Raw genomic sequence first — 21,992 nt, forward strand, 5'->3', positions numbered from 1 at the left:
GCGGGCCGCACACAAAGGCGGCCGGGCGGCGCCGACACGGGGGCGGCCCCTCGCGGCCGGCGAGCGCGGGCCCCGCCGCCGACGCACCTGGGCGCCCGTGCGGCCCGCGCTCCCCGCCCGGCCCGGCCCTCCGCGGGCTCCGGCACGCACGCGCGGCCGGCCTGGAGGGGAGGCCGGCCTGGAGGGGAGGCCGGCCTGGAGGGGAGGCCGGCCTGGAGGGGAGGCCGGCCTGGAGGGGAGGCCGGGCCGCGCCCTCCGCCCGCCCCGGCCCGCCCGGTACCCGGCGCTGTCCAACGCCGGCGACAGGGGGCAGCCACCGGGCTTGGGGACTGTTGAAAAGAACGCCCAGAGGCGGGCGCCGCACCCTGGGGGCGCGAACCCGCACCCTCCCGGCGGGAACCTGCACCCTCCCGGCGGGAACCCGCACCCTCCCGGCGGGAACCCCGCACCCTCCGGGAACCCGCACCCTCCCGGGGCCTGCACCCTCCCGGGCGGGAACCCCGCACCCGAACCCCGCACCCTCCCGGCGGGAACCCCGCACCCTCCCGGGGCGCCCCGGGAGGCGACCTCCAAGGGCCCGGGCCCGTGCCCTTAGGAACGAGGCTGGCAGCTGCCCAGGCTGGCCCCGGGAGGTGCGGGTTTCTGAATTCTGAACACCGTAAAGGTTACTCCGAAAGCAGCACGCTCCTGCAGAAAATTGTTGCTCGAAACCCAGATTGATCAAGAAAGAAAGAAAGAAAGAAAGAGAGAGAGAGAGAGAGAGGGAGGGAGGGAGGGAGGGAGGAAGGAAGGAAGGAAGGAAGAAAGACTATCGCGGATTTATGCCAGCAACCCTTACTGAGAAAGAGCTCATGAGCGTTGGCCTGAACGGGCATCAAAGCCATCTTCAGCACCCTCGGCCGAGCAGAAGGCCCTCGGCCATCGGCCGGCGGCGGTCAGTGGGCATACCTGTATCTGCTCAGATACCTGTATCTGCTCAGGGTTTTTTTTCATCTATAAAATGGAAAGAATTTTCAGGGATGGGCAGCCTTCTGTAAGAGAAAGGGCTATTTCCAAACGAGCCCTTGAGCTGCAAAATCAGGTCATCAGCTCTGCAAGGGCCCTGCGGCTCCCGTCCAGGCCACCGGCCATGGAATCTAGGACCGGCAGGCTGGTTACAGCCCGGGCTTTCAAAGAAGAAAGAAAGAATGTGTGTTGGAGCCCTGGGCAACCGAGTCGGTGGGAGTGAAAGACCAAGGGGTCCACTTCGGCTGAGTGGATTAAAGACTGACATTCGTACACCCCATACACCATGGAGAGAAAGCCCAGCACACTTATTCTTTACTGAAACATGTCTCTTCTGAGTTTTCTTTTTTCTTTCCTTTTTCTTTTTCCTTTTTTGCAAATGGAATGGATGAAACCCAGGGGCATTCTACCTCCGAGTTACACCCCCAGCCCTATTTTTTACTCTTTATTTTGAAACAGGGTCTCACTGAGTTGCCGAGGGCCTCACTAAGTAGCTGAGGCTGCCCACAAACCGTGATCCTCCAGTTTCAGCCTCCCGAATGCTGGGATGACGAGCATGCGCCGCCACGCCCGGCTTCTGAGGTTTCTTCCTAACTTCTATTTTTCAACCATCCACTCAAGGTAGATTGTGAAAAATCCACCACCAACAAAACAAAACAGAAACAACAGCAAAAGAATACTCCCACACCCCCAACTACAAAGGTAACCTTTGTTTTTCTTGTATGAGGAATTTTAAGCCAGAGGTGTTCTTCCTCTGAGCCACATCCCCAGCCCTTTTTATATTTTATTTTGAAACGGGGTCTCAATAAGTGGCTAAGGGTCTCAAGTTTCTGAGGCTGGCCTCGAACTTGAGGTCCTCCTGTATCAGCCTCCCAAGTACTGGATTACAAGTGTGCACCATCACGCTCCACTGGTAACCAGCTGGCTAAAAGCGCGCTCTCTCTCTTACCTGGACTAAGGTCTGTCTCACATCTTGGAGACCACTCCACCCAGAAGGAAGCCTTCTAAAGAAATTAATAGAATGGCCTTGGGGCTGATTTCCTTTGAGGACTCTCAAAAGCGTGCTTCTGTACTTAAGGAAGTAAAACGGCACATTCTCAGTTATCATGGCTCAAAAGAAAGAAAGGAAATGGATAGACAGAAGCGCTCTGCCTCCAGTGGCGTCACTTCAGAGCTAGAAGGAGCCTCACGAGACCCTGCCCCTCCTTACAGGTGGGCTCACCTACGACACTGGAGCCCAAAGCAAACCAGGAAGTAACTCTCGGGCCCGCGGCCCCCTACCACACAATCCAGAGGCAGCCCCACTCTGGGGATCCAGGCAGCCAGGGGTTCCCAGTCACATTCACAGATCAGACCCGGTACAAAGTGTGCTCGGTTCTGATCTCATTTAAGTCAGAGGGCAGAAATCATTTAAACCATCCTGTGAGGTGGGGACCACTGTGAAAAAGAAGCTGGGAGCCGGGCGTGGTGGGCACGCTTGTCATCCCAGCATTCGGGAGGCTGAGACTGGAGGATGGAGGTTCGCGGACAGCCTCGGCTACTCAGTGAGGCCCAGTTTCAAAATAAAGAATAAAAAATAGGGCAGGGGGTGTAGCTCGGAGGTCGAATGCCTCTGGGTTCCATCCCCAGACCCGCAAAAATAAATAAATAAATAAATAAATAAATAAATAAATAAAAAATAAGAGTTGGAATGCCGGGCGTGGTGGTGCACGCTTGTAATCCCCACATTTTGGAGGCAGAGACAGGAAGATCGCGCAGCTTCGAAGTCAGCCTCGCTGGCTTAAGAGACCCTGTTTCCAAATTAAAAAATATATATATAATAGGTGTGGGAGTGTAGCCCGGAGGGAGAAGGGTTTCCAGGAACCCCAGTAACACACACACACACACACACACACACACACACACACACACACACACACACAAATAGGGCTAGAGGTGTAGCTCAGAGGTAGAATGCCCCTGGGTTCCTCCCCTGGTACCTCAAAATAAATAAATAAATAAATAAATAAAATAAAAATAAAGCAAAAAGAAGGTGCGGTTAAGACATGAAAACATGCTGGGTTCTCTGCAAACATTGCCAAAGTGCCTGCCAGCCACCACCCTCACCTCTCAGATGCCCTCAGACACCCTCCAAGGCCTTGCTTCTGTATCTCCTTCGACCAGATTTCCTTTAGTTAACTGGTACTCAGGATTATCCGACATCTGTTTTATATTGATAGTGAGCCGGGCTGTATAGAAAAGACAAAGTATGGCAAGCCCTCGCCTGGTAGAACTGCCACCTTAAAATACATTGCTGAAGCCAGGCGTAGTGGCACGTGCTGTAATCCTAGTACTTGGGAGGTTTAGACAGGAGGATTGCAGGTTCGAGGCCAGCCTCAACAATGTAGTGAGACCCTCTTTAAAGACAAAAATAAACTGAATGTGGTGGTGCACGGCTCTACTCCTAGTACTCGAGAGGCTGAGACAGGAGGATGGCAGGTTCGAGCACAGTCTCAACAATGTAGTGAGACTTGCATCAACCTAGCCAACTCTGTTTCAAAATAAAACTAAAATAGGACTGGTGGTGTAGATCAGAAATAGAATGCCCCTGGGTTCAATCCCCAGAGCCGCAAAAAAAAAAAAAAAAAAAGGCCTTGGGGCACAGCTGCGAGGTGGAAGGTCTCTGGGGTCAATGCCCGGGATTAAACCCTGTGGCCTGCACGAAGCGTGGCTGGTCCTTTCTTTCTCTGACTCTTAGCCACGAGGCACCCCTAAGAAACGAACCAGTTTCCCACTCCACGGAGCGCAAGCTTCCTCACGTTCTTAGAAAGCGTTCCCCAAAGCTGACGCCACCCTGGCAGCTGGTGCCTGCCCGGAGCCAGGACGATCCAGAACTTTCACCACGAGGTAAAACAAAAGCAAACGGCAAGCCCGCCTCCGCCCCAGGCACCACCCACAGCCCTGCACGCGCGCATGCACACGCTCTCTTCCTCTCTCCTCCCTCTCTCCTCTCTCTCTCTCTCTCTCTCTCTCTCTCTCTCTCTCTCTGTACTGGGGATAGAACCCGGCATTCTACCTCGGAGCTACCCCCCCCCCTATTTTTAACTATTTTGAAACAGTCTTACTAAGTGCCTGACAACCTGTGATCCTCCTGTCTCAGCCTCCCAAGTACTAGGATTACAAGTGTGTGCCAGCACGCCTGGCCCTGCTTCTTCCGTGTGTGTGTCTGTCTGTCTGTCTGTCTCTCTCTCTCTCTCTCTCACACACACACACACACACACACACACACACACACACACACACACTACTGGGAATCAAACCCAGGGGCAGTCTACCTCTGAGATACACCCTCAGCTCTATTTTTCTTATTCTAGCAGAGGGCCTCACTAAGTAGCTGAGGCTGTCTGCGAACCGCGATCCTCCTGTCTCAGCCTCCCAAATGATGGGATTACAAGCACGCCCGGCTCTGCTTTATCTCTTAGTTGCTTTTCTTTTCTTTTCTTTTCTTTTTTTTTTTTTGCAGGTCTGGGGAGGGATCCCAGGGGCATTTGACCTCCTCGCTACACCCCCTGCCCTATTTTTGATTCTTTATTTGGAAACCGGGTCTCACTGAGTTGCAGAGGGCCTCACTAAATAGCTGAGGCTGGCCGCGAACCGCGATCCTCCGATCCTCCCGTCTCAGCCTCGCGAATGCTGGGATGACAAGCGTGCGCCACCGCGCCCGGCTCCATTTACACTCTAATTACTTAATTCTCTGGACTTAATTTTCTGCCTGTCATACTGGGAGATCGCAGAAATAGCCCTGGGTTGCCCAGACAGCCTCATCCCAGCACAGGAACAGGTGCTATGCAAAGATAAAAGGAGATAAGAGCCAGGCATGGTGCACAGACTTATAATCCCAGTACTTGGGCGGCTGAGACAGGAGGACCCCAGGGTCAAGGGCAGCTTCAGCAAGTAGTGACACTCAGCAACCCAGTGAGACCCTGTTTCAAGTAAAGAAGCCGGGCGTGGTGGCGCACGCTGGTCATCCCAGCATTTGGGAGAAAGGGACCCGAGTATCGCGGTTCGCGGACAGCCTCAGCTACTTAGTGAGGCTCCTTGCAACTCAGTGAGACCCTGTCTCAAAAATAAAGAATAAAAAATTAGGGCTGGGGGTGTCACTCACACGTAGAAATGTCCCTGGGTTCCATCCCCAGTACCGCAAAAATAAATAAATAAATAAATAAATAAATAAATAAATAAAATAGGGCTGGGAGTGTAGTTCAGAGGTATACATCCCTGGTTTCAACCTCAGTACTGAAAAAGAAAGAAAGAAAGAGAGAGAAAGGAAGAAAGAAAGGAAGAAAGAAAGAAGAGAAAGAGTAAAATAGGGCTGCAAGTGTGGCTCAGAGGTAGAATGTCCTTGTTGGATTCAATCCCCAGAACCACTACCAAAAAATAAATAAATAAATAAAGATAAAAGAAAGAAACAAAAAAAAAGTGCTGATGTTCAAAGTGGGGCAGGGCTGGGCCCTATGTAAATGTTATGTGCACAATACGGAACAGGTGCAGTAGCAGGAGCTATGTATCTAAGATTTATCATTGCACTCGTAAAGCAGGTTAGAAAGGTGTGCACAGGAGCCGGGCGTGGTGGCCACGCTTGTCATCCCCGCGCTTGGGAGGCTGGGACAGGAGGATCGCACAGGTTCGAAGCCAGCCTCAGCTACTTAGTGAGGCTCTCAGCAACTTAGTGAGACCCTGTCTCCAAATAAAATATAAAATAGGTCTGGGAGTATAGCCCAGAGGTAGAAAGCCTCTGGCTTCCACCCCAGTACCATAAAAAAAAAAAAAAAGAAAGAAGTGCACAAAATGTATCTTTTTTTTTTTTTTTTTTTTTTTTTTTGCGGGTCTGGGGATGGAACCCAGGGGCATTTGACCTCAGAGCTACACCCCCTGCCCTATTTTTTTTTTTTTTTTTTTTAATTTTGAAACCAAGTCTCACTGAGTTGCAGAGGGCCTCACTAAGTAGCTGAGGCTGTCCGCGAACCGCGGTCCTCCGGTCTCAGCCTCCCGAATGCTGGGATGACAAGCGTGCCCACCACGCCCGGCTACAGTGTATCATTTATATTGAACATGCATCTATGTGATACTGTATATAATCCTGTTGATTCATATTTGGTGTAAGTATGTTAATCTACAGTAAAACACCTGGAAACAAATTCCAAATTAATTAAGATGAAGAAAAAGAGATCCAGGCGTGGTGGCTCATGCCTGGGAGGCTGAGACAGGAGGCTCCCAGGATTGAGACCAGCCTCAGCAAATTAGGGAGGCTCTCAGCAACTCATCCAAAATAAAAATGGAATCATGCTGGGGGTATAGGTCATGAAGTAGAACATTCCTGGGTTCAGTCCCCAGCAAAACACACACACACACACACACACACACGCACATACACACACACCAACAAATCTAACCAGGCACAGTGGCGTGTGCTTATAATACAGTACAGGGGAGTTTGAGACAAGAGGATCAGAGGTTCGAGGCCAGCCTCAGTAATTTAGCAAAGCTGAGGGTATAGCTCAGAGGTAGAATGTCCCTGGGTTTAATCCCTGGTATGACAAAAAACAAAACAAAAAAAAAAGCCCACGTATATTTGTCTTATGGGTCCTGTATTATTTATTTATTTATTTATTTATTTATTTATTTCTATTTATTTTTTTGCAGGTTTGGGGATGGAACCCGGGCGCATTCAACCTCCAAGCTACAGCCCCTGCCGCAGTTTTATTCTTTATTTTTTGAAACAGGGTCACTAAGTAGCTGAGGCCGTCCTCAGACCACAATCCCCCGGTCTCAGCCTCCCGAATGCTGGGATTGTAAGCGTGTGCCACCGCGCCCGGCTCTTACGGGTCCTTTAAACAGACCAAGCTTTTGGTATGAGGTTCCTCGCCTATGTCTCCTCACATTGCCCAGATCTACCATAAATATTCACCTGCATGGAACATTTGTGACGATGCACAAAATAGATGATTAAAAATTATTTTAAGCCGGGCGTGGCGGCGCCCGCTTGTCATCCCCGCGCTTGGGAGGCTGAGACAGGAGGATCGCGCGGGTTCGCAGCCAGCCTCAGCTACTTAGTGAGGCTCTCAGCAACTCAGTGAGACCCTGTTTCCAAATAAAATATAAAATAGGTCAGGGAGTATAGCCCGGAGGTAGAAAGCCTGTGGGTTCCACCCCCAGTACCACCAAAAAAATAAAAAATAAAAAAATAAATATTTTAAGCCATACATGGTGGCGCATGCCTGTAGTCCCTGTACTTGTAAAGCTGAAACTGGAGGATGCCAGGTTCGCGGCCAGCCTCAGCAACTTGGTAAGACTTTCAGCAACTTAGTGAGACCCTGTTTCCAAACTGAAAAATAGGGCTGGGGGGTGCAGCTCAGAAGTAGAATGCAACTGGGTTCCATCCCTAGCACCCCCCCAAATTAATTTAACAGGAAAAAAATGGGGTGCAGTGGTACAAATCTCATCCCAGCGACTCGGGAGGCTGAGACAGAAGGATTGCAGGTTCAAGGCCAGCCTGGGCAATTCTGTGCAACCCTGTCTTAAGAATTAAAAGGACTGGGGACAAAGCTTAGTGTGTGAACACCCCCGGGTTCAATCCTCAGTCTCACAAAAATTAATTGATTACTTAATTTACAGGCGTCTGGCATTGGCTTCCCAGTCTGTTCCATTTCCAGTGCTGCTTCTACCTGGAGAAGTTACTTGTGTGTGTGGGTGGGGGGTGCTGGGCATTGAACCCAGGGGCATTCGCCTCTGAATTACACCACTCTCAGCTCTAGTTTGGGTTGTTTTGTGTGTGTACTAAGGGTAGAATCCAGGGGCCTTCTACCCTCAAGCGACACCCACAGCACTGTTTTTAATTGTTTATTTGGAAACAGGGTCTCACTGAGTTGCAGAGGGCCTCACTAAGCAGCTGAGGCTGGCCGCGAACCGCGGTCCTCCTGCCTCAGCCTCCCGAATGCTGGGATGACGAGCGTGCGCCACCACGCCTGGCTTCTCTCCTTTATTTTTTATTTGGAAACAAGGTTTCACTAAGTTGCTGAGGCTGGCCTTGAACCTTTGATCCTCCTGTCTCCGTCTGGGTTTATAGATGTGTACCACCTTGCCCGGATAAGAACATTTTTTATTCATTTTCCCACCAAACATCATACTAATGATAAATGTTTGCTTCCACTTTTTTTTTTTTTTTTTTTTTTTTTTGCTTGTACCAGGTATTAAAGCCAGAGGGAGTCTACCTCTAAACTACACTATGTTGCTGAGGCTGGCTCTGAACCTGTGTCAGCCTCTCAAGTACTGGGATTACAAGCCTGTGCCACCATATCCAGCTTCCTATTTTATTTTTTATTTAGCCTGGCTAAACTTCCAAGGTTGGCTTCGAACCTGGGATCCACCTGGGTCAGCTACACCCCCCAGCCCAATTTTATCTTTATTTTTTTGCAGTACTAGGGATGGAGCCCAGGGCATTCTACCTCCGAGCGACACCCCCAGCCCTATTTTTTATTCTTTATTTTGAAACAGGGTCAACAGGGTCTCACTGAGTTGCAGAGGGCCTCACTAAGTAGCGGAGGCTGTCTGCGAACCTCGATCCTCTGGTCTCCACCTCCCAAATGCTAGGATTATAAGCCTGTACCACCACGCCCGGCAATATACTTATTTTTCATTAGCCATGTTATCCCTAGCTTAGCTAAGTTGGTTAAAATTGAGACATGAAGCCAGGCGTGGCGGCGCACGCTTGTAATTCCCGCACTTGGGAGGCGGAGACAGGAGGATCGCGCAGGTTCGAAGCCAGCCTTGCTGGCTTAAGAGACCCTGTTTCAAAAAAAAAAAAAAAAATATATATATATATATATATATTAGGTCTGGGAGTGTAGCCCGGAGGCAGAAGGGTTTCCAGGAACCCCAGTACCACCAAAAAATTAAAAAATAAAAATAAAAAATAAAATTGAGACATGAAAAAATAATATCCAAAACTCGGGGATGAGGATAAGCCAGCCGAGATACCTGCTCTCCTCCACCACTAAATTTTCCAATAAACTTTCTCTTCTCAAAGGGTCCCTAGAGGCCATTTCCCTAGGGCTAGCTAGATCACCACCCAGCTAGGAAAAGCAGGCCCTAAACCCTAGGATATGCTGAAACTACCCAAACAAAGGCCGTAGTGGATTCACCCTTTAAGAGTTGCTAATGGCCTCCATGGGGGGCCTCCGTGGGGACCAGACTGCCAGGTCTCAAATACACATAAGGCAGTATTGCTGGGAGCGGAGTTGGAACAAGTATCTCTATCTCTGTCTCTCTCGGTCTTTTTGTGGCCCTAGGGATGGAACCCAGGGGCATTCACCCCTGAATTACGGCCCCAGCCCTATTTTTTATTCTTTATTTGGAAACAGGGTCTCACTGAGTTGCAAAGGGCCTAAGTAGCTGAGGCTGTCCAGGAACTGTGATCCTCCTGTCTCAGCCTCCCGAATGCTGGGATGACAAGCGTGCGCCACCACACCTGGCTTTCCATTTACCATTCTTTTTTTTGTTTTTTTTTTATGGTGGTACTGGGGATGGAACCCAGGGGCCTTCTACCTCCAGGCTACACTCCCAGACCTATTTTATATTTTTTATTTAGAAACAGGGTCTCTTAAACCAGCTGAGGCTGACTTCGAACCTGCGCGATCCTCCTGTCTCCGCCTCCCAAGCGGGGATGACAAGCGTGCCCACGGCGCCCATTCACCACGCCCGGCCCATTCACCGTTCTTGATCTTCATTTTTCAAAATGAGCCCTGTAAGCCAGTTTGCTCCCACACACCTCGGTCCATCATGACACTCCAAAGGGGGCATGTGTGTCATTTTGGTCCTTGTGAGGCTGAGACAGGAGGGACAGCTTTGAGACCAGCAGCAGCAACTCAGTGAGACCCGGCTGTGAAATAAAAAAGGGTTAGGGGCATAGCTCAGAGGTAGGCTGCCCCGAATTACATCCCAGGAAAACGTACACATATGCACACACTGATAAAGAAAGAAGGAAAGAAAGGAAGGAAGGAAGGAAGGGAGGGAGGGAAAGGGAAGGGAAGGGAAGGAAAGGAAGGAAGGAAGAAGGAAACAAAGGGAAGGAAAGGAAAGAAAAAAAGAGAAAGAAGGAAAGGAAGGAAGGAGGGAGGAAGGAAGGAAAGAAAGAAAGAAAAAGGAAAGAAAGGAAGGAAGGAAGAGAAAGAAGGAAAGGAAGGAAGAAAGAAAAAGAAGGAAAGGAAGGAAGGAAGAGAAAAAAGGAAAGGAAGGAAGGAAGAAAGAAAGAAGGAAAGAAAGGGAAGGGAAGGAAAGGAAGAAAGAGAAAGAAGGAAAGAAAGGAAGGAAGGGAAGAAGGGAAAGAAGGAAAGGAAGGAAGGAAGGAGGAAGGAAGGAAAGAAAGAAGAAAGGAAGGAAGGAAGGAAGAGAAAGAAGGAAAAGAAGGAAGGAAGGGAAGGAAGGAAGGAAGGAAGGAAGGAATTAAGGGCAGGCACAGTGGTACCCATCTGTAATCCCAGAACTTGAGAGGCTAAGACAAGAGGATCCCAGGCTTGAGACCAGCCCCAGTTGCTTCAAATTAAAAAATAAAATAGAGCTGGGGATGTAGCTCAGAGGTAGAGCATCCCTGGGCTCAATCCCCAGTACCAAAAAGAATTTTTTTTTCAATTTATAAAATTAAAAATTCAAGCCAGGCGTGGTGGCGCATGCTTCTAACCCCTGCAGTTGGCTGAGACAGGAGGATAGTGCAGGTTCGAAGCCAGCCTCAGCTACTGAGTGAGGCCCTGTTTCCAAATAAAATATAAAAATAGGTCTGGGAGTAGAGCCCGGAGATAGAAAGCCTCTGGGTTCCGCCCCCAGTCCCCCCCCCCAAAAAAAAAAAAATTCAAGCTGGGCATGGTGGTACATACCTGTAATCCTCCTAGTCTTGGGAGGCCGAGACAGGAGCATCACAGGTTTGAGGACAGTCTCATCAAGTAGTGAGACTCTCATCAACTGTTTTAAAATAAAAATTAAAAACTAGGGCTGGGGGTATAACTCAGAGGTAGAAGGCCCCTGGGTTCAATCCCCAGTGCCACGCAGACAGCAAAAATTAAAATTTCATTTTGTGAGTGAAACGACCTCCGGTCTGAATGCCCTGTTTTGTTATTTCCTTGGTGGGTGGAGCGGGTCTCACTACCGCTTTCACTCTCGGCCGACTTCCTCCGCATGTAATTAAGGATCCTTCCTCTCATCAGACTCCCTCCTCCTCCCCACCTTTGAAACAGGAAGCCAGGTGAAAGGAAGACTACAATTCCGGGGCTGTGGCGTGGTTCCCTCGCTGAGCACAGGCCCCTGTGACCCTCCTGTCCGCATCCCGGCGGCAGCACTGCTTAAACAAAGAAATGAGCAAATTCGCCTCTCTGCACCTAGGGTCGCCCCCTTTAGTCTCTAGAGCAAAGGAGCCTGGCGTGGTGGCGCACGCCTGTCAGCCTAGCATTCAGGAGGCTGAGACGGGAGGATGGCGGTTCGCGGACAGCCTCAGCTACTTAGCGAGGCCCTCTGCAACTCAGTGAGACCCTGTTGCAAAAATAATGAATAAAGCCGGGTGTGGTGGCGCAGGGTTGTAATCCCAGCACTTGGGAGGCTAGGACAGGAGGATCGCATGGGTTCGCAGCCAGCCTCAGCTATTGAGTGAGGCTCTCAGCAGCTTAGTGAGACCCTGTTTCCAAATAAAGTATAAAATAGGTCTGGGCGTATAGCCTGGAGGTAGAAAGCCTCTGGGCTCCATCCCCAGTACCACGAAAGAAAAACAAAAAACAAAAATAAGCCGGGCGTGGTGGCGAACGCTTGTCCCTGCGCTTGGGAGGCTGAGACAGGAGGATTATGCAAGTTCAAAGCCAGCCTCAGCTACTCAGTGAGGCTCTCGGCAACTTAGTGAGACCCTGTTTCCAAATAAAATATAAAAAAGGTCTGGGAGTATAGCCCGGAGGTAGAAGGCCTCTGGGTTCCACCCCCAGTACCACCAAAACACACACACACACACACACACACACACATACACACACAAAATAAAGAATAAAAAATAAAAATAGGGCTGGGGGTGTAGCTAGAAGGTCAAATGTCCTGGGTTCCATCCACAGACCCACAAAAGAAAAAAAAGAAAAAAAAAAGAGAATCTGGAAAGGAATGCTGATCTAAAGGCATTACGTGGCCAAGCACACGTCCATTTTCATGATAATTTATTTGTAATACACCATGGTATCTGATGACTGAGAGTGTAAAGGACCAGCTGCTGTTCTGGAAGAAAAGCCGCAGTGATGGGCCTCCTCTCTCTCTCTCTCTCTCTCTCTCTCTCTCTCTCTTTCTCTCTCTCTCTTTCTTTCTTTCTTTCTTTCTTTTTTTTCAGTAGTGGGAATGGAACCCAGGGGCATTCTACGTCCAAGCTGCACCCCCAGCCCTATTTTTTATTCTTTATTTTGAAACAGGGTCTCACTGAGTTGCAGAGGGCCTCGCTAAGTAGCTGAGGCTGGCCGCGAACCGCGATCCTCCGGTCTCAGCCTCCCAACCTGGGATTACAAGCGTGCGCCCCCACGCCCAGCGTTGATTCAATTTTTTTTGCCTCCACTTCTTTTTTTGGTGGTACTGGGGGTGGAACCCAGGGGCTTTCTATCTCCGGGCTATACTCCCAGACCTATTTTATATTTTATTTGGAAACAGGGTCTCACTAAGTTGCTGAGAGCCTCACTAAGTACTGATTTGACTCCATTTTAGCCAGTTTAACTAAGCTAGGGATAACATGGCTGATCAAAAAAAAAAGCCAAGTATATAATATTTTTTAATGCACCAATAAAAAAAATTTAAAAAACATAATAATATGCCTTTTTTTGTGGTCCTGGGGATTGAACCCAGGGGCATTCTACCTCAGAGTTACACCCCAGCCCTATTTTATTTTCATGCCTGGCCGAAACTATTGTTTAATTTTTTTCTCCACGCCCTTCGTGCGCATTATCAGCAAATAACTGCAAAAGCATCGTGAGTATTGATTTGAGGCGGGGAGGGGGCACACACCTAAATTTGATCGAGTAGGTAAATAATTCACAGATACAAACGTCACCCACTGCCGGGCGTCGAGGCGCACAGGTGGAATCCCAGTCCTTAGGAGGCTGAGACAGGAGGATTTCAGGTTCGAGGACAGCCTCAGCTACTCAGTGAGGCCCTCCCCGCCTGCTTGCTTTCTGGGCTCCTCTGTCCTGGCCCAAGGACTTCTGTCGCCAGCCTCCTCTCTGCAGGTCGGTCCCTCTTGGAGGCTGTTTCCCCACAGGGCTTTCCGCAGCCCGTCCTCCTCCCAGAAGCTACAGAACATGGACATCTGACACCTCGGCCTTTGACACCCTGGCCTCCTACCCAAGCCTCGGTTGGACAGCCTCAGCCCCCCGGGGTGCATTCTAGGGTGACACCCTCTCTCTCTGTTGGAAAGGCCTGGGGCTTCTTCCTGCTATGGGAGTGTAGGAAGGAAAAAATAGCTTTTTTTTTTTCCAGCAGTACTGAGAATGGAACCCAGAGCTATTCTACCCTCAACCTACCCTCCAGCTCTATTTTTATTCTTTCTTTTTTTCTTGCTTTCATTATTATTATTATTATTATTATTATTATTATTATTATTATTTATGGTGGTACTGGGGTTCCTGGAAACCCTTCTACCTCCGGGCTACACTCCCAGACCTATTTTATACTTTTTATTTGGAAACAGGGTCTCTTAAGCCAGCGCGGCTGACTTTGAACCTGTGTGATCCTCTTGTCTCTGCCTCCCAAGCACAGGGGTTACAAGTGTGCGCCCCCATGCCCGGCTATTTTTTTTTTTATTATTTGGAAACAGGGTCTTTTAAGCCAGAGAGGCTAGCTTCGAACCTGCGCAATCTTCCTGTCTCCGCCTCCAAGCATGGGGATTACAAGCGTGCGCCACCACGCCCGGCGTTTATTCTTTATTTATAAACAGGGTCTCACTGAGTTGCAGGGGGCCTCACTAAGTAGCCGAGGCTGGCCGTGGACCATGATCCTCCTGTCTCAGCCTCCAGAATGCTGGGATGACAAGCGTGTGCCATCACACCTGGCTAGAAGTTCTTAGATCTGGGCCTGGTGGTGCACGCTTGTTATCCCAGCATTTGGGAGGCTGAGACAGGAGGATCATGGTTCACACAGGGCACTCACCTACTTGGTGAGGCCCTTTGTAACTCAGTAAGACCCAGTTTCAAAATAAAGAATAAAAAAATAGGGCTGAGGGTGTAGCTCGGAGGTAGCATGCCCTTGGTTTCTATCTCCAGTACTGCAAAAAAAAAAAAAAAAAAAAAGAACGTCTTAAATCAGGAAGCACCTGCCCATTTCAGCACCACTATTAACTATTAACTATTTTTATTTTTTTTTTTATTTTTTGGTGGTACTAGGGGTGGAACCCAGGGGCTTTCAACCTTTGGGCTATACTCCCAGACCTATTTTATACTTTATTTGGAAACAGGGTCTCACTAAGTTGCTGAGAGCCTAAGTAGCTGAGGCTGGCTTCGAACCGGTGGGATCCTCCTGTCTCAGCCTCCAAGCACTGGGATTCCAAGCGTGCGCCACGGCGCCCGGCTGAGGTCCTCTATTCTACTCCCATCATTTTTTGAGGTATTTAGGATTGAACCCAGGGGTGTTCTGCCTCTGAGCTGTACACCCAGCCCTACTTTATGTTTTTATTTAAAAATCTTTTTTTTTTTTTCAGGTCTGGGGATGGAACCCAGAGGCATTCGACCTCTGAGCTACACCCGCTGCCCAATTTTTTATTCTTTATTTTGAAACAGGGCCTCTCTGAGTTGCAGAGGGCCTCGCTAAGTAGCCACGGCTGTCTGCAAACCGGGATCCTCCGGTCTCAGCCTCCCAAGGACTGGGGAGACGAGCGCCATCGTGCCTGGCTGAAACTGCTTTTGTCAACAAGGTCCCCAGGTGAAGCTGAAGCCACAGCCACCAATCGCCATCAGACTAGACGGCCTTCTCATAAGACTAGACGGCCTTCTCAGGGAATCGGTGACGGGAATTGAGAAGGACTCGGAGCTCAAGATAGGAAGTCAGGGGCTGTTGCAGAAAGAGAGACCCATTCCGAGATGGCTGCGTGGCCCATCCGAGGCCCAGGACGATCAGAACTCCCAGATCTGTCCCGGAGGGGACGAGAAACAGCTGGACCGCGGTGACCAGGACGGCAGGAACACTTTTGCTCCCTCCCGCTCCTGGTAAGGTCACTGTAAGAAAGCTGATCCCAGAGCCGGGCATGGTGGGCCACGCCTGTCATCTCCATACCTGGGAGGCTGAGACGGGAGGGTTTCTTTTTTTTTTTTTTTTTTTGGTGGTACTAGGGGTGGAACCCTGAGGCTTTCTACCTCTCGGCTATACTCCCAGACCTATTTTATATTTTATTTAGAAACAGAGTCTCACTAAGTAGTCGAGGCTGGCTTCGAACCTGCGCGATCCTCCTGTCTCCGCCTCCCAAGCACAGGGATTACAAGCGTGAACCACCACGCCCGGCCAGAAAGAGAAAGAGAAAGAGGCCGTGCCAAATTTAGGCAGATTGTATCTGCTGTACAGTATTGTCATCAAAAGTGCATTGTTCACCGTGATCTTAAGGCTGAAAACCTTCTCCTTGATGCTGATATGAATATTAAAATTGCTGACTTTGGTTTTAGTAATGAATTCACAGTCGGGAACAAATTGGACACATTTTGTGGAAGCCCACCCTACGCTGCTCCCGAGCTTTTCCAAGGAAGAAGTATGACGGGCCGGAAGTGGATGTGTGGAGCCTGGGTGTCATCCTCTGTACACTAGTCAGTGGCTCCTGGCCTTTCGATGGCCAGAATTTAAAGGAACTACGGGAGAGAGTCTTACGAGGGAAGTATCGTATTCCCTTCTACACGTCCACAGACTGTGAAAATCTTCTGAAGAAATTATTAGTGCTGAATCCAATAAAGAGGCAGCTTGGAAGTGAGTGATGTTTTATGCTCCAGATTTAAAGTTTAGAAGATAAGATGTTATAAAGACTTTTCTTTGGCTCTTTGGTGATTTAATTAAAATGATGTAAAAATAGGGATAAAATTGATTTTTAGGTGATAAAGGATGAAAACTAGCTTGTGTCAGAAAACCTCTTAGTTCCCAAACAGAAATCTCATTTTTAGTAAAGATTCAACAAGTATTTCAAAAATGAAAGAAGATAGTAAAAGTTTTAACGCAGTGGAAAAAAAAAAAAAAAGTCAGCCTCAGCAACTCAGCGAGACCCTGTTTCCAAATAGAGAATAAAAAATAGGGCTGGGGGTGTAGCTCGGACGTAGAATGCCCGTGGGTCCCATCCCCAGGACCACAAAAAAAAAAAAAAAAAAAAAAGAAAAGAGAAAAGAGGCAGGATGCCCGACAGGCTCACCCGCCAGGGCTCGGTCTCCCTGTTACCTCAGTTTCCTCCTTTGGAAGTAAACCTGTAACCCGACTACTGAAGGTAGCTGGCTGTGAGCAGGCAGTCTGCTAATCAGGCCAAGGTCAGAGGCCACACTTCAAAGAAACTCAATCCCCTTGCCTCTAGGGTCGCAGCCTGCCCCCTGGTCATTAAAGGAAACCGTGGCCAGCGAGTTAGACACATCAAAACAATTCCCACCCGGTGTGTGGGTGCGCACAGCCACTGGGGCGGGTGGACGGGGACCGACGGCCACTCGGAGGCCTCTTAGATTTGCAGGGCGCCCCCCCCCCCGCCCCCAGATCGGCGCGCCGGAGCCTAAGCAGTTCCAGAAAAGCGCTTTCAAAGCATTTGGTGTTCATCATCACTGGGCATTAATTACCCGCTAAGTAACCCGCTCTGCCGCCGGGCCCCAGCCGCGGAGCCCACCCCTTGATCTTCCTCCCGCATCACAGCAGGGAGGGGGGGGCTGCACGTCTGGGAACCTGGGGACCCCGGTGGCCCAGGCAGTGGGTCGTTCAGTTCCTGCTTCCTTTCCTGTTAACTTTTTAACCCCACCAGCCAGGAAATGCTTATATATCACTCCAGCCTCCCCTTCCCGTCCTTAGGCCTTAGGCCTCGGTTAATTAGGTTCTCAAAGGCACCCAGATAGGAACAGGCAAATCCAGGGACCTGCCCTTCCCTACAGACAAGCTGTGTAACCTGAGACTGGCCCATGTGCCTCTCTGAGCCACAGGTCTACCTACACCTCGGAGGTAAGCCGATCCACCTCCTAACCTCACTGGAAGGAAAAAGTAAAACCTGAAAACGGCTTCTAAACCTGGGGTGGGTGCTGGACGTGGTGGTACACGCTTCTCATCCCTGTATCTGGGGGGTTAAGACAGGAGGATCACAGGTTCGAGGCCAGCCTCAGCAACCTGTGAGACTCAGCAACCTAGTGAGACCCTGTTTCAAAATAAAAATAAAATAGGGCTGGGAGAGGGTGGTATGTAGCTCAGAGGTAGAATGCCTCTGGGTTCAGTCTTCAGTACCAAAAACTAAAAAATAAATAAAAATAAGTAAACTGGGCGTGGTGGCACACGCTTGTAATCCCAGCTGAGATTTGGGAGGCTGAGACGTAAGGATCACAGTTCGCAGACAGCCTTAACTACTCAGTGAGGCCCTCTGCAACTTAGTGAGATCCTGTTTCAAAAAAAAAAAAAAAAAAGCTGAGACAGGAGGTTTGCACAGGTTCGAAGCCAGCCTCGGCTACTTAGTGAGACCCTGTTTCCAAATAAAATATAAAATAGGTCTGGGAGTATAGCCCGGAGGTAGAAAGCCCCTGGGTTCCACCCCCAGTACCACCAAAAAAATAAAAATAAAAATAAAAAATAAAATAAAAAATAGGGCTGGAGGTGTAGATCGGAGATAGAATGCCCCTGGGTTCTATTCTAGTACCGCAATAAATAAATAAATAAATAAATAAATAAATAAATAAATAAATAAATAAAATTGGCGTGGGGTTGGGGAGGTAGCTCAGTGGTAGAGAGCTTGCCTAGCATGCTGGGAGGCCCTGGGTTTAAATCCCAGTACCACAAGCAACAAAAATTACCAAATTACCAATGTACATAGCACCATTTTTTTTTTTTTGGTGGTAGTGGGAATGGAACCCAGGGGCATTGTACCTCCAAGCCCATTGTACCTAGCCCTTACTTCTTTAGCCCATTTTATTTTTTTATTATTTATTTATTTATTTATTTTTGTGGTATTGGAGGTCGAACCCAGGGGCTTTCTACCTCCGGGCTATACTCCCAGACCTATTTTATACTTTATTTGGAAACAGGGTCTCACTAAGTTGCTGAGAGCCTCACTAAGTATCTGAGGCTGGCTTTGAACCTGTGCCATCCTCCTGTCCCAGCCTCCCAAGCACGGGGATTACAAGGTGCGCCACCATGCCCGGCTTAGTCTCTTTATTTTTGAAAGAGTCTTGCTAAGTTGCTGAGAGCCTCACTAAGTTGCTGAGGCTGGCCAGAAACCTGCTATCCTCCTGTCTTAATCTTCCAAGAATTGAGATTACAGGCATACATCACTACACCCAGCAAAATAAACCATTAAAAAAAATCTTTCCATGAACATATCTCTAAAACCATTCATTTTACTGGGGAGTCCTCTCCTGGAGGCCCTCCCCCACCCCACCCCAAAAAAGAGACAACATGTAACCTACGGGAGGTGTAGAAAGAAGACAGCGGAAAGGCCCCAGCCACCAGTGTACTTTACCTTTGACGTCTTCTTTGGCCAGCTGACCACAGGGACCCCAGTGATGGCCAGGCTGGGGTCGTCATCCTCATGTTCCTTCAGGACGTTCTGCGGCCAAACAAAGGAGCCATATTAGCCCAGGGAGAAGCGGAGGTCTCTCAAGGGGGCTGGAGGCTGGACCTCGCCCAGCACAGTATCAGTGCCTGCCTACCGCCAACCACCAAGCAACAGAAACCAAGTTCCCAGGGTCCCCTGGAGTCCACAAAAGATACAATATCTCCCTTCCAAAAAATATTTTTTAAAAGCAAATCACTTGGCCAGATGTGGTGGCACACACCTGTCACCCTTCTTCTTGGGAGGCTGAGACAGGAGGATCACAGATTTGAGGCCTACCTCGACAACTTACCAAGGCCCTCAACAGCTTAGAAAGGCTCTGGTTTTTTTTTTTTTGTTGTTTTTGTTTTTTTGTTTTTTTGTTGTTTTTTTTTGGTGGTACTGGAGGTAGAACCCAAAGGCTTTCTACCTCCGGGCTACACTCCCAGACCTTTTTTATATTTTATTTGGAAACAGGGTCTCACTAAGTTGCTGAGAGCCTCACTAAGTAGCTGAAGCTGGCTTCGAACCCGTACAATCCTCCTGTCTCAGCCTCCCAAGCGCGGGGATTACAAGTGTGCGCCACCACGCCCGGCTGAGAGACTCTGTTTCAAAATTAAAAAAAAAAAAATTAGGGCTGGGGGTGTGGCTCTGAGGTAGGATGCCCGTGTGTCCAACCCCCAGCACCAAAAAGAAAAATAAAAAAGAGTTGGTAAACTGAGCGAAACTTATAATAAACAAATAAAACCCAACGCTGCCTGGCATGCCGTTACAAGTCCATCATCCCAGCACTCCGGAGGCTGAGACCGGAGGATCGTGGTTCACAGACAGCCTCAGCTACTTAGTGAGGCCCTCTACAACTCAGTGAGACCCTGTTTTATTTTATTTTATATTTTTGTGGTGCTGGGGGTGGAACACAGGTGCTTTTATATCTCTGAGCTATATTCCCAGACCTATTTTCTATTTTATTTGGAAACAGGGTCTCACTAAATTACTGAGAGCCTCACTAAGTAGCTGAGGCTGGCTTCGGACCTGTGCGATCCTCCTGTCTCAGTCCCCCAAATGCTGGGATAACAAATGTGCGCCACCACACCCGGCTGAGACTCTGTTAAAAATAAATAAATAAATAAATATGGCTGGGGGTATAGCTCAGAGGTAGAATGCCCCTGGGTTCCACCCTCAGTACCAAAAGAAAAAAGAAAAAAGAAATAGTCTAAGTATCTGAGGCTGGCTGCGAACCTGTGATCCTCCTGTCTCAGGCTTCCAAGTACTGGGATTACAAGTGTGGGCCACCATTCTCAATTTCTAAGGCACGTTTTAATTTAAAAAATACATATAAGAGCTGGATCATGGTTCGTGGTCAGCCTCGGCTACTTAGTGAGGTGCTTTGCAACACAGTGAGACCCTGTTTCAAAATAAAGAATAAAAAAAAAATAGGGCTGGGGGTGTGTAGCTCAGAGGTCGAATGTCCCTGGGTTCCATCCCCAGAACCACAAAAGAAACAAAACAAAACAAAACAAAAATATACGTGCATTTAAATGTTCCCCAAGTGCCCTTGGAGAAGCTCGGTACCTCGGGAAGCCGAGTTCCCCCCACGGGTAAGCCTCTTCGGCCACCAGGGGGCGGCCTGGGCTCTCCCATCAGGAAATCTTCCTCTGTCAGGGGTAGGTGGGCTGAGAAGTGTCCTAAGGGGAGATTCCGTCTCTGGCAAAGAGACTGTGCCCGGGGGAATCAAGCCACCGGCTTCCCTGGGCTCTGCCTCAGTGTACGAAGTCCCCGGGGCTCTGGAAGCACCGATACAGGGAGGCTGGGTGCCCCACCAGCTCAGTCCCCTAAGGGCCACACGCTAGGAGTTGGGCACGGAAGGCCAAGGCCAGCTTGCTACTAGTCAAAGATCCGGTCGCTGGGCCCCTTCTGCTGAAAACTGCCCTGGGTGTGACCTCAGACAATGCACGTCTGGGCCTTGGACCCCCCATGCCCACTTCCCTAAGGAGCTAAATTAGTTAAGCATGGATTCAAGACCCATGGCTCCCCAAGTAAGGCGTTAATGATTAGAGACTCCATCTCTGCAGTGACTAAAAGGACCACCGCTGTAAGGTCAGAGGCAGCCTCAGGAACAGCAAGGGCCACAGCTGGTAAAAGGCGGAGGCCTGGCTCGGGCTGCGGCAGGCTCAGGCGGCTGACAGCCGAGAGCACCTAGCCTAGCGTCTCTCCACCCGGCCCTCCGCGCCAGCCCCACCCTCTGGGCGTACCTGCAAAGCTCCATCTATAGCTAGGCAAGGTGGCACATGACCGGCGTCCCGGCACTTGGGAGGCTGAGACAGGAGGATTGCAGGTTGCAGGCCAGCCTCAGCAAGACGTGAGACTCTCATCGACCTAGTGAGACCCTGTTTCAAAACAAAGAATTAGGCTGGGCGTGCTAGCGGACGCTTATCATCCCAGCACTTGGGACGCTGAGACAGGAGGATCGCAGGTTCAAAGCCAACCTCGACAACTTAGTGAGACCCTGTAAGTTAGTGAGACCCTGTTTCCAAATAAATAAAGTCGAGCTGGGAGTAGTTGAGCTCACAGGTAGAATGCATTTGGGTTCAATTCCTAGTGCCACAAAAACAAAAGAAACCCAAAACAAAATAAAGAACTAGGGCTGGGGTGTAGCTCTGAGGTAGAATGCTCTTGGATTCAATTATCAATGCCAATAAATAAATAAGCCTGGCATGGTAGCACACTACAGTAATCCTAGTACCTGGGAGGCTGAGACAAGAGGACTGAGGGGTCGAGGCCAGCCTCAGCAAGTACTGAGACTCTCATAAACCTAGAGAAACGCTGTTTCTAAATAAAATAAAATTGGGCTGGAGAAGAAGCTCAGAGGTAGAATGCTTCTGTGTTCAATCCCAAGTACTATACACACAAAAAATAAAATAAAATAGGGCTAGGGGCGTGTGGCTTAGAGGAAGAATGCCCCTGGGTTCAATCCCTGTTACCATTGAATAAATAAGACACGGCGGGGAGAGTGACTCGGTGCTGGTATGTTTGAATGGCATGTATAAGGCCCTGGGTTCAATCCCCAGCGTGTCAAAAATAAAAAAAAAAAGATTGGGTCTGGTCTGGGGATCTAGCTCAAAAGTAGAATGACCCTCGATTCAATCCCCAGTATCGGGGTGTAGCCTGGGGGTAAGTGAATAACCCTGGTTTCCATCACCAGAACCGCATGAAT

General features: G+C 49.3%; 1 protein-coding gene across 1 annotated transcript in view; it reads right to left on the minus strand.

Annotated features, from left to right (window-relative positions):
- The window catches only part of KDM2B (lysine demethylase 2B), a gene marked incomplete at both ends in the record, with an annotated part of 96,698 nt that overhangs the window by 26,300 nt on the left and 48,406 nt on the right, over positions 1-21,992 (minus strand). The window contains one exon of the mRNA XM_080717934.1: positions 18,707-18,793. Coding sequence (XP_080574060.1) covers positions 18,707-18,793 — 87 coding nt within the window. The remainder of the gene's footprint in view (positions 1-18,706; positions 18,794-21,992) is intronic.

Source organism: Muscardinus avellanarius (genome assembly GCF_963383645.1).
Source record: "Muscardinus avellanarius genome assembly, chromosome: 21".
Taxonomy (NCBI): domain Eukaryota; kingdom Metazoa; phylum Chordata; class Mammalia; order Rodentia; family Gliridae; genus Muscardinus; species Muscardinus avellanarius.